The sequence below is a fragment of the Panthera uncia genome, chromosome D1 (assembly GCF_023721935.1).
Source record: "Panthera uncia isolate 11264 chromosome D1, Puncia_PCG_1.0, whole genome shotgun sequence".
In the NCBI taxonomy this organism is placed as follows: Eukaryota; Metazoa; Chordata; class Mammalia; order Carnivora; family Felidae; genus Panthera; species Panthera uncia.
The window spans coordinates 13983024-13996522 of record NC_064808.1 but is presented as its reverse complement, the minus strand read 5'-3'; the positions used below and the strand labels follow the sequence as shown (position 1 = coordinate 13996522).

Below are 13499 nucleotides of genomic sequence, written 5' to 3'. Positions count from 1 at the left end.
TACCGGTGGAATCCAAAATTTCAACAGGCATTTCAGAAATTTTAAATCCTCCTGATTTTTTCTAGAGGAAAGGTCCAAGCAAAATAATAAATTGTACATTATTCAAGTACTTCACCTTGGCTGTACAAGTAAGTTTTCTCAGTGTTGATTTATTTTCTGATAAATTCAAATTTTCTATTGTTTTCTGTGTAAAGAGACAATGAAATAACCCACTTGATTTTTGGTAATGCTCCTAATTTCATCCTTCTGTTTTCTGAATTTTGATGAAACTTTCCAAAATCCTACTTATTCTTGGTATTTGGGTCTGAATTGAGAACAAAAGCCTTACAAATAATAACAACTTGTTATTATTTGTTGTATTTTTTGTTGTATTTTTGTTGTATTATTTGTTGTATTAACAACTTGTTAAATAATAACAACTTACATTTTTTTCCTGGAGCTTTATAGTGTCCACAGTCTGTTCATTTACTTTCTTATCTGACTTCTCAACACCCTTCAGATGAAGTATTGACATCACTGTTTTAGAAATGAAGAAACTGAGGCTCACTGTGGCTGAGTGGAGGAGCTGAGACCTCCACGGTTTGTTTGATGGCAATTTCAGACTCTCAGGATCCAGTAGCGTTAAGAACATGCCATCAGACCCAGACCCAGAATGTCTCAATCTTGTGTCATGAGTCCCCCACCCATTTAGAATTGCAATAAATTTCTTTTTTTAAATATAATTTATTGTCAAATTGGCTTCCATATAACACCCACTGCTCATCCCAACAAGTGCCCTCCTCAATGCCCATCACCCATTTTCCCCTCTCGCGATAAATTTATTTTACGTGATTTCTTCACCTGTCTTCTGCCAACCCTTTTTATTCATAAGACTATAAGACTGATAACATGGAGTGTTCTCAAGCTCTTTCCTAGAAAGACTCAGCTTCTTTTTAATAAAAAATATATTTTCAGTCACCCTTATCCGTGAGGGTCCGTGGGTTTACCTGGCAATTGTACGGCACTTTCTTCTGAGGTTCTGCAGCCTTCTGCAAAAGTAACTCTTTTGATTTCATGTGACTTTCTCTGCTCACAAATCTCACAATTATGGTTGGGGAATGGAAGCATCAGCACTGGCCAGTGTGTTGAAATTTACAAGCCCTAATCAATAATTTAGATGTCAGGACTGGAGCTTAGATATCTAGAAGGACATTGCTGAACTTGAAATACAGGGATCCAAGGTCAGGAAGGCTGGGCTGGGGTGCGGAAAGTCATGGAGCAGAGGCATATATCAGTGGCGGGGCAGGATGGGGCGGATGGTGGGGAGGCCTGAGCGCTACCAGCAAGGGGCCATGAGGTCGTGGGTGGCAAGGGGCCCAGGTGAACGTTAAACTTATCTGTGCAGTGTGAGACTGACAGTGTGTGGTGTGAGGGAACTGTAGGTAGCATTGTGACAACTGAGGGCGGTTTCCACCCTAAATTACATTCAAGTTAGGGTGGGGCTCTTCTTCATGTTCATAGAATTCCTTGGGCAAATTTATCTGGATACCATACACTCTGTGAGAATGGGGACCAAGCTTGCTTCATTTGCTTCCTCAGCCACCAGCCTAATATACCTGACATAACACTTGTTGATTGAATGCGTGGTTGAGTGTTTTGATTGATGTTGAATCAGATTGAGATTGAATGTTGATGAGTGCGTGGACCCTTAAGCCTGCTTAAGGCTTACATCCAGGGACCTGAGGATGTACTCCAAATTTATATGGCTCACAAATAATTTGTAAGAGGTCCTTCATGGGATAGTAGCTCGTCTTTGAAGGTGCATGCAGAATGTTTAGACTCCTTTCAGACTTGTCACTGCTGAGATAACTAATCTTGGAGATGCACAGGCCAGAATCAGTGGGTTGGTGGGCAGGGCCTTAAAGGAGTGATCCGGACCACAGAGGTCCCTGAGGAGCATTTCTGTGGGGATAGCTGGGGAAAATGTGAACATGGATTTTATTCTTCTAGATAACACACAGAAGAGGAAATGAAGTGTAAAGAGGTTAAAAACCAGCTCGAGTTCACATCATTAGGAAGTGTGAGATTATGGGGAGGTTGTAAAGGGAGAGCAGCGGCTCACAGATGGCAAGGGAAAAGTTACGTTTGCTAACAGGCTCAGCCAGTTACAGCTGACAGCACTGTTCCTCACCTCCAGCTCTCCTCACTTGACAGGGGAGAATACTACGGCTCAGGAAGATGATGTGAATTTCCAAAAGTCTCACAGTTACCTTATGGAAGAGTCAGCACTAGAACCCAGACTTCCCGACTCCTGTTGTGCTACTTAGGAAAGAAAGCAGCTAGAAACTCTCAGGAGGTTTGACTAATGTTCATAGAATGGTGCAATGAACAGTGTGTAGGTTTGGGGTCAGGCCTGGCTGCGGTCAAATTCTATTTTCTACCACCCACAGCCCTAGGATAGTATGTACGAAAAGAAAATTCACTGACATTTAATTTTATGTGCTCACATTCTGTTCTACCACTTAGAGCCCTGGGATAGTATGTAGAAGAAAATTCATTGATACTTAATTTTATCATCTATGAAGGTATTTTTCTGCCTCATGTAATGATGAAACAGTATGGTACATAATAAAGCACTGAGTTTTACATTCAAAGGGACCAATTATAGGAACATAAAATTTTCTCTACCAGTTCCAACAACTTCTTTGACAAGAACCCTCAAGAGCTGGCATCTAAGAGACTGAGATTGAGAAACACTGATCATCCACAAGTGACTTCTCAGTTCCCTCTAAATTACTCTTTATAGCTTTAACAATTTCTGAAAGGGAGAAGTATATTGGATAGTAAAACATGGGAAGTTGTTCAACATTAGCCGTGGTCAAACAAATATAAATTTTAAAAAGTCAGATGAAATTTAGCCAAAAATAAATCCTGATATCCATCACTAGCTAGGGTGAAAGAGGTAACCTCCATTTTGGTGTTAGTTATGTAAATTGGGGACTGTCTTTTTGGTGAGAGATATCAAAAGTCTTTATAATATCTATACCTCACTGTTTAGTATATACATCTGAGAAATTATCTTAGGGACCTCGAGATGACTTAGTGCATGATTAAGTTTTCTGTGGTATTAGAAAAAAAAGTGGACTTGTTATTAGATACATCTACTTGACAGAATAATAGGCAATCATTAAAAACAGTGCATTATAATGATATGGGAAATATTTAAGTTATATTGATCAGGATAATATATAAACATATGGTGTGATATGTGTTATGGTGTGATAATATATAAACATCTATAGATGGAAGAAAGGATGAAAGAAAAATACATTAGAAAGTTAGTAAGTTTTTCTTTTTGGATGGTACTACTCAATAATTTTTTCTCCTCCTTTAAATATTTTCTAAACTCTGTCTCATCACCATAGGTTATGTTTGTAATTACTTTCCCCTCCTTTTCCTAAGAAGATCCACTGATACCAAGCTTAGGCAAAAACCTGGAGCTAGCAACTTTGTCTTTCCTTCTGTTCCTTTTGTCTGCTTCGTGTCTGAGTAATCTGGGTTTTGAAGGACACAATGGTATAGGAGAGAAGGACAGACTGGGGAGTTAAAGACTCCCACAGACTGGGATCTGTGTTCAGTCTCCCACAACCTAACTTCTGTGAGTTGGTTTGCTCTTTAATACCTCTAGGTCAAAATGTTAGCATCTGAAAGTCAAAGATCTTTGCACCAACTTATATAAAAAACCCCATCCTTAATAGCTTTTTAGCAAGAAAAAAGGTACTCTATAGTTCATAAATGGATAAAATTCCTTATTTGGCTTTTGAACTCAGGTCACATAGGATTGTGGGAATTTTCCAAATCAGAGAAGAGATTATGAAACATTTTTTTTTTTCCCCTGCAGGAACTTTCTTTAATCCTATCTGGGCATTCAACATACGCATCATTCAGAGCAGCGGAAGGAGGACCAGATGATGCAGAAGGATGGACCAGATGACATGTTATAAGAATACTATTGGTTCTGTTAATTTACCATGTTAGAATGTAAGTAATTCTGATAAGAAGCTATCGACCTCCTTAGATCCAGGTATTGTAAGTTTCCTATATTATTTGGTTTTGTTTTTTTATTCATTCAACACATAGTCATTGACTATAGTTCTAGGTCTGGCAATAATGACAATAGACACAAAGAATCTTCTTTCAAGATACTCTAAGTGTAGGGTGGGAAGGTGGAGGGAGACCAATACAACATAGTGTGTGCAAAGAGCTAGAGTAGAGATGCAATCTGGGTGCTGTAGGAATACAGTGAAAGTCCTTATAATCTAGCCTGGGTTGGGGGAAGAGGCCATCTTCCTTGTGGAGATAATAGCTGAGCCTATTTTCGGAGGATGTATGGGAGTAAGCCAGGAAAATTGGGAAAGATTGGAGGAATAGCATGTGGATGACAATGAGGTGTTAGTGAGCATGACTCGATCAGGGGATTTAGAGTAGTTTCATATGGTTAAAGCACATGGTAGTGGACAGGGATGGATGACATGGAAGGGCAGTAAGATCCAGGGACTTGTAATGAGACTAAAATGCTTAGATTTTTATCTTGAAGGTAAAAAGGAGCCATTGGAGGGTATGATTGAATGATTGAATTTTATGTGCAATACTAGATGCAGTGTGGATGATTGAGCAGGTGTCTGCATGAGATATGAGGCAGGAGAGAGGGATGACCTTGTTGGAGCAACCATCAGATTATTTTGCTAATTGATCTCAGTCTAGTGCTGAGAACTATGGTTGGGACATGATAGGCGCTCAAAATGTTTCTGAAATAAATAAGTAAATGAATGAATGAATGAATGAATGAATGAATGGATAGATGAATGTTAAGGTGTTCCAGACTCTGAGTCTGGAGTTCTGTCTTGTCCAGCAAGAGAGCAGATGTAGAATTGAGAGAGAGGCTAATGTCGCGGAGTGGACAAGAACCCCGAGTAAGGGTCCTTGCTCTGTTTTTATTAGTGTCAGAAGGCTTACACACGTGATGGATGTACAGAAAAAGACAATGAATCCATGAACATTAACTCGTGTGTTAGAGAAAGGAGGTTTCGAAGATACCTGGTGTTAGGGATGTGGGTCAATACAAAACAAAATCCTGGCTCTGGGCAGATGGCTGTTTAAAGCAGGCACTAGGCACTGCCTACGGTTATCTTATCTTGCCTCAGGGATAAGACAGATAGAGCATGCTACCTCAGGGTCAACAAGGCACCTTTCTTTTGCTAATTAGCTCTCTTCTGGGCAGCTTCCCTCTGCTGTGGTCTATAGCCCTGTTTATGTGTTTACCTATACTGGTCCTTCCCTCCTGTGACAGCAGCTTTCTGCTTCTGTACTATGTTGGGGGTGCTTCCGCCCAGTTTTCCTAATCTTGGATGCTTTCATCTCGTGGCTTCCTAATCCTATGCCTTTGTTCTAAACTGGGGGTGCTTTCGCCCTGTTTACCTAATCTTGGATGCTTTCATCCTAAACCTTGTTAACCCATGGGTGCAAGCTCAGGAAATTCCTAAACTTATTCCCCCCAGTAAAGAACAAGACTTGATAAGGTGTGGTGACTAATTTTGCAATTATGAGGTGGACTAGTGAAGGGAGAAGTCAAGGATGACTCACACCCGTGTTTGTAGCTGGTGGCGGAGGAAATGCGGAAGGGGGAGCAAGAGCTGAGCTGGGCTTGAGATGAGGAAGTCGGTGCCCATGTGCATTGAGGAGTACAAATGGGAGTTGGAAGTGTAGCTCCAAAAAAGCAACTGTAAAAAAAAAAAAAAAAATTAGAGGGATTATTTTCCCAGAAGTGGTTATTTTCAGTGAACTAAAATTTATATTATCCTTTTATCACAAAAAAACTTCCATGAAGATATTTTCAGTCAGAAAACAGAATTCGTACTTATCGGTTAAAATGCAAGAGAGGTAATATTTCGGGAGTTGTTTATTTTATCTGCTATTTAACTTTGTACTCTGTCAAAATTATTAATTAGAAATGCAGAAAATGATTTTCATTATTAACACGTTCTTTCTTTGGGATTCAGGATTTGGGATAATGCTATTCCACAAACACTGATTTCCCCCAACTTGAAAAAATTTCTTGAAAGAGGTAGTAATACATTTTTCTTGGGAAATCTCTTTTCACCCAAGTCCTTGCTCATGGATTCATGGATAGTCCACGAAACATCACGGAATTTTTCATGCTGGGACTCTCGCAAAACTCTGAAGTGCAGAGAGTTTTGTTTGTGTTCTTTCTGATTGTCTACCTTGTCTCTGTTGGGGGCAACCTACTTATCATGATCACCATTATCTTCAGTCCCACCTTGGGCTCCCCTATGTACTTTTTCCTCTCATGTTTGTCCTTTATTGATACTTGCTATTCCTCATGTATGACCCCCAAACTCATTGCAGACTCCTTGTATGAGGGGAGAACCATCTCTTTTGAGGGCTGTCTGATTCAATTCTTTGTTGCCCATTTATTGGGAGGAACTGAAATCATTCTGCTCACGGTCATGGCCTATGACCGCTACGTGGCCATCTGCGAGCCTCTGCACTACACGACCACCATGACCAAGCATCTCTGTGCCCTGCTGGTGGGGGTGGCTTGGCTGGGGGGCTTCCTGCATTCACTGGTTCAGCTCCTCCTGGTCCTTCAGCTGCCCTTCTGTGGGCCTAACGTGATCAATCACTTTGTCTGCGACCTGTACCCCTTGCTGGAGCTCGCCTGCACCGACACATATGTCATTGGCGTCCTGGTGGTGGCCAACAGTGGTGTGATCTGCCTGTTGAACTTCCTCATGCTGGCTGCCTCCTACATTGTCATCCTGCGTTCCTTGAGGTGCCACGGTGCCGAGGGGAGGCGCAAAGCCCTCTCCACCTGTGGGGCCCACTTCACTGTTGTCACCCTGTTCTTTGTGCCTTGTATATTTATTTACATGCGGCCATCGTCTACTTTGTCCATGGACAAAATAGTGGCTGTGTTTTATTGTATTTTGACACCCATGTTCAACCCCCTGATTTATACACTGAGGAACGCAGAGGTGAAAAATGCCATGAAAAACCTATGGAAAAAATGAGCAATTGTGGATAGAAGATACAGGTACCGTAAGGAAAGAAATAACGAGTCATTCTCAGTAAAAGTTCATATTTTCATGATGAGAGCTGAGAGACTATTAAAAATTTCCAGAATAAAACTGATTTGAATGTTTGAAATTACATCTAGTCTATCCATGTCCTGTGATACTGGCCAGACAAATTATTATACACAACTTCAATTTCTTTTAAACAGTTTACACTGCATTGCAGAACATGGAAACACCAACTCTCCCTCACCTTTGTCTGAGATGGAGCCTTCATCAGCCTGGGCTAGTAAGAGTCTGTGATGAGTAGGACCCCTTGTTGGAGTGAAAAGTATGACCCCTGGCCTTCCAACTCTGCACATCAGAACATTGATGAGAGTAGTTACTGATGGTTCACCTATGCCTGATTCTATCTACAATTTTTTTTTTGAAATTTTACTGAAATGGAGTTTAATGTGATTTTATTCCATTTAAAAACATTCTGCCGTTTTTAAAAACGTTTATTTATTTTGAGAGAGAGAGAGTTAGAACTTGAGTGGGGGAAGGGCAGAGAGAGGGAGACAGAGAATCCCAAGCAGGCTCTGTGCTCAAACCCATGAACCATGAGATCATGACCTGACCTGAAATCAAGAGTTGGACGCTTAACCAACTGAGCCACCCATGTTCCCCCTCCCATTTTGATACACTTTCAAAATTGCCAGGAGTCCACAGCAGAAAAAAGGTCAAGACCAGCTTTATCTGGCATGTTCCAGACAGAGGCTGCTCCACTGGGTGGGTCCTGGACAGAAGACCACAAGGCACAGACTGACTCTGGGGGACACTGGGAGGGGCTGAGCAGTCTTCAGTTGCCCCTGAGATGGACATTGTCCTCACAGCCTAATCTATATTCTCTATCTGCCGTGTGGATTCTTAGACAGTGGTCCAAATCTTTTATGCCATAAGTAGTTTTGAAGCGGCATCTTGGATAGCAACAGTTGAATGACCTTTCTCTGAGAGTCCCTGTTTGCTTCTTTGGCTCTGAGGGAAGAGCCAAAGCAGGGGCCTTCTGGGCATCATTGGGGTCCATGAAGGGATGAGTTGGTTTTGGAACAATACCAGAAATAATCTATAGCTTGGGACTATGAGAATGCAGCAAATACAATTAGGAATTACTGAATTCAAATCCTGGAAGTGCACAGAATAGGTTTATAGTAAAATGAACGTAACTATAGTATGTTGTGAAATTATGCAATAAATATCTAAACGTTGTGTACATGTGACCACACACGTACACACATGCGCACGCACAAATAATTGAGCATTGGTTTGGTGCATCAGCTTAGAAGTAGGATCTCATATTCTCATAAGAAGTTGACATGGTTTTATTTTTAAAAATGAAGAAAATGTATTCACAGGGGCTGATTTACTTAGCCAAGAGTGAGCTGGAATTTAAATCCGTATCATTCTGCTTTCAAGTATGATCTTGCCAAAATGCACAGTGCTTTACTATCTACTGATCTTCCTCTGCATGTTTTATTTTGTGTTTCCTGCTTGTGAGCTTCTTGTTATCAACATCCTTATTGTCAATCTCTGATATGAACTTGCCCAGATTTATTTAAAATCTGAAGTCACTATCCAGTATATCATCCGGGAGGCTTTGATTCTCTCTAATCCACACGGTAAAGTGCTTTCTCCTGGTCACTCGTTACTGTGGGATGGCTTTGCTTTCCATTTGTATGTCTTAGAACTTGAACCTTTTGGGTCCTCTGGTCAGGTGACCCCCATATTCTGTTTGAGGGCTGCATTTTATTGATAACTCATTGCCGCCTACATTGGGTACATGTGGGAAGAGCTCCAAGAGAACCTCTTCTCTTGTTGGTCAGACAAGTGGGCTAGAGAGTGAAGGGGTGGATACTTTCCTTTTCTTTTTCCATCTTCTTCTTTTTTGTTTTGTTTTTTTTTTGTCTTCTGTTTTTTACTCTCCTGGACCCCAGACAATCCGATGGCAGAGAAGCAGTAACAAGGGTAATAATGGTGGTGTGACAGGTGCCTTAAACTCTCATGGAGTGAAACTTTTTATTTGGCCATTGGAGCTGTGATCTCAGGTGCCTGGAACAAATCTTTTTTATTCTCTCTGTCCTCCTGAATCTTGGCCATTGACACAGACTCCGTTGTGGGAAGTGTGTAGCATGGTGAAAAAAAAACTAAAGCCAAATTACCAGGGCCAAAGGCACCAGGGAGATCAAGGAGAGGAAGGGCCCAAGACAGTCCTCTCATTAAGTTGTGTATGAATTCCAGGGCTCTCTGCCTTGAAGCTGCAAACGCGTGGATCTGAACTCAAGCAGCATACCAAGGTCTTTGAGACCAGCATTACAGGACAGACCACTACTCGAGTCCCAGACTGGCCACTGGGTGGCGTATGTGTGGGACAGAGCTGAAGAACACTGCAACGGATTTGGTAACTGAACTGACATTGGAACCACAGCCCACAGAAGATGGGTTAGAAATTGGGACCTGAAACTAGCAAGGTTAACTGCCTGCTAAAATTAAAAAATCCAACATTCTCAATTTAAAAAAGATAGAGTATCATTACATGATATTCAAAATATCCAGGATACAAGCTGAATTTGCCCAGTATATGGAGAAGCAGAAATCTCAACCTGCCAAGGGAAAAATATGACCAGCAGAGGCAATGATACAGATGTTGGAATTTTCAAAGACTTTAACCATTATAATCATAACCTATAAGTAAGGGCAGGCATACTGGAAACAGATGGAAAGATAGAAAGTGTCAGCAAAGAAATGGATATTATAAAAAAGAATGAAATTGAAAATGGAGAACCAAAAGATTCAGTGGCCAGAATAAAAAAAAATCTCTGGCTGGGCTCAGTGGCACAGTAGAAATATAAAAGAAAGGTGAGCTTGAAGGTAGATTGACAGAAATTATCTAGTCTGAACCACAGAGAGAAAAAAAAAGATAAAAAATATTGGATAGAGTCTCAGGGCTTGTGAGACAATACCAAAATGTCTAACATCCATATTATTAGAGTCTCAGAAAAAGAGGAGAGACAATATGGTTTAGCAATACATTTAAAAAAATTTGGTGACATATATAAACTGATAGGTTCAGAAAGCTCAGCAAGTCTCAAACTGGACGACCTTAAAGAAAACCACCTGAGGGACGCCTGGGTGGCTTAGTCGGCTAAGCCGACTAACACAGCTTAGAAGTAGGATCTCATATTCTCTCATATTCTCATAAGAAGTTGAGCTTGTGTTCATGAGTTTGAGTCCCACGTCGGGCTCTATGCTGACAGCTCAGAGCCTGGAGCCTGCTTCGGATTCTGTGTCTCCTTCTCTCTCTCTGCCCCTTCCCCGCGTATTCTCTCTCTCTCTCTCTCTCTCTCTCTCTCTCTCTCTCTCTCTCTGAAAAATAAATATTAAAACAAAATGAAATCCACCTGAGACACATCATAATCAAACAAAAAACCAAGACAAAGAAAATCTTTATAAAGTGGAATCCCTATGTAACTGTGACGCAGTTCAGAAGTAGATTTTTAACTCTCCAGGATCCCTTATGTCTCTTTCCAATCCTACCTCTTTCTCTCCCTTGAAGGTCAACACTAATGTGACTTTTATGATAAAGCTTTTCTTTTTAAAAATTTTTTTTAAATGTTTATTTTTGAGACAGAGACAGAGCATGAATGGGGGACGGTCAGAGAGAGTGGGAGACATGGAATCCGAAGCAGACTCCAGGCTCTGAGCTGTCAGCACAGAGCCTGACGTGGGGCCCGAACTCACGGACCGGGAGATCATGACCTGAGCCGAAGTCGGAAGCTTAACCGACTGAGCCACCCAGGCGCCCCTTCTTTGCTTTTCTTTATACTTTTTACATTCACCACCTATGTACCCATCTCTAGATTGGCCTATTTGACATTTTAAATACATGCAATCATACTGAATATAATCTTTTGTGTCTAAATTCTTTGGCTCACCATTGTGTTTGTGAGATTCCTGTTCTTATGTCTGCCATTCACCTACTTTCATTCTGTTAGTCCATTATATAAATATACCAACCTTTTTTTATACATTCTGTTAATCATGGACATTTGAGTTGTTAACACTTTTATGCTGTTACCAATAGGTCTCTTGACATTCTTGGTGATGTATCTTCTGGCGTACGGCGACATAACTTTCTCTTGCGTTTATACCTAGGAATAGGGCTTCCGGGTCATAGGTTATGTGTATATTTATGTTTATCCAATGTATACTTTGGAAAACTATTCTACATGTCCACCAGCAGCATATGAGAGATACTGTTCCTCCATATTGACAACAAACACTCAGTATTGACTGTCCTTTTAATTTTAGGCACGTAGGGGAAGCATTGCAGTGGTATTTTATTGTGCTTCTGTGTCCTATTTGTCAGGTGATAAAAGAGGGGAACCCTACTCCCTAAGATGTTTGCTGACCACTGGATAGCTCCTTTGCAAAAGCGCTGTTCCAGTCTCATGTGGTTGCTTTTATCTTATTGATTTGTAAGAGGTCTTTATATGTTCCACATCAGTCCTAGTTCTCTGAGAAGCAGAAGCTAAGACAGAGTCGATGTGCAAGAGGCTTACCGGGTGAAACACTGGTGAGGGAAAGTGGGAGGGGCCGTCCAGAATGATGCAGCTCCTGCTGCTGTGAAGGAGAGCAGAGGAAAGGAAGGAAAGAAGTTCATGGACTGCAATGTAGCTCTAAGAGACAAGACCCAGGGAGTTCTTGACTTAAAACAAGAGTAGAGATTGGAAGCTGGGGAAGGGAGTTTTGAAGAAAGTGAAGGTTTTATTAAAAATTTTTTTAATGTTTATTTTTGAGAGAGAGAGAGACAGAGGTTGAGCAGGGGAGGGGAAGAGGGAGAGGGAGACACAGAATCTGAAGCAGGCCCCAGGCTCTTAGCTGTCAGCACAGAGCCCAACGCGGGGCTTGAACCCACGAACCCTGAGATCATGACCTGAGCTGAAGTTGGACACTTAACCGACTGAGCCACCCAGGTGCCCCTTGTTTTATTTATTTAAAGTTTATTTATTTATTTTGAGAGAGGGAGAGAGTGTGTGTGCATGTGTGGCCGCGCCTCCCCCCCCCCCCCCCCATGAACAGGGGGAGAGAGGGAGAGATAATCCCAAGCAGCCTCCACACTGTCAGCAATGAGCTTGTTGCAGGGCTCAAACTCATGAATCACGAGATCATGACCTGAGCTGAGATCAAGGGTCAGATACTTAACCCACTGAGCCACCCGGGTGCCCCAAAGGTGAAGGTTTTAAATGGTCCTTGAGGAGAATTGGAAAAATGTGTCAATTACAGAAATAGAGTAGGATCCCTGGGTGATGTTGATAAGCCTTTCGAAGGTGGTGACATAGATTTATAGTGGACTAAATTCTCCCTGTGTTGTGACTCTTGATAGAAACTTTCAGGAAACTGGTTGGGGGAAGGCTTAGAATAGGATTCATTCAGCCCTGGGCAATTGCTGAGCACATGCCGAGCAGGCAAGGGTGCTGGGAAGGTAAACGTTTACAAAATGTTATGGAGGAAAACTTGCCCCACACGTCAGTTAAGTATTCTACATGTGCATCTCTGTCAGTATTTATCGGCATTAAAAATATATAAAATGAACCCAACAGTTCCATTTATTTGATTTTGATTTGGTGATTCTATTTGTTTATGCCCCTGCTTTGTTTTGGGGGAGGCTACTGTTCCATGTAAATATAAGTTCCATGCTGCCAAGGACTGTGTCTGTCTCACTCACCAGGGTACTCCTGACATTTAGCAAAGTACTATCTTTTATTAAGTGGGCCTGGAAAAAAATCCTTATTGAATGATTGAAATGGCAGAGGTACAATTCTGATTCATGTCATTTTGGTCTTTTGGCACACCACGCAGGAGAGGAATGGATGAAGGACAGTGATACTCTTCTCTCAGCTTTAAGGGAGGAGATGAAAGGCCCCCCCTTCTGAGCACGGAAGATGCTCAATAAATGCTGTTGATTCTTGTTGGTGTTGTTCAGCCAGCAATTTCTCTAAAGACGCTGACCCTCCAGTGTCAGTTCCTGAAATATCCTAACTCCCCTTTCCTCCTGACAATTTATAGTTTCTCTGTTGAGACACTAGAAAGATACTGGGCACTTGTAAGAGGCACAATAGAAGCCACTTCCTTGTGAGACCGAAATTGTAGTCAGGGGACTAATTAAATGATGGTGTCAACGTTGTTCTGACCTGTGAACGAGGCACAAACTCCAGTGAGTGATCCCCATGAGGGAGAATTAGTCTCCCCTAGAGAGGCAGAAAGCACATGGCACTGACTGTCCCTGTGCTGTCACTCCCAATTCCCTTATAAAAACCCTGTCCAGTGGAAGGAAAAAGCTTTTCTCAGAGACTGTGCTGGTGAATATCCTTAGCAGAAAGCAGAGCT

At 41.6% G+C, this 13499-nt stretch overlaps 1 protein-coding gene across 1 annotated transcript; it reads left to right on the top strand.

Annotated features, from left to right (window-relative positions):
- Positions 1-6161: 6161 nt before the first annotated feature.
- LOC125916425 (olfactory receptor 140) lies at positions 6162-7087 on the top strand. Its single transcript, XM_049622622.1, has one exon. It carries the CDS (start codon positions 6162-6164, stop codon positions 7068-7070), a length of 909 nt encoding a protein of 302 aa, XP_049478579.1. The 3' UTR covers positions 7071-7087.
- Positions 7088-13499: the final 6412 nt, after the last annotated feature.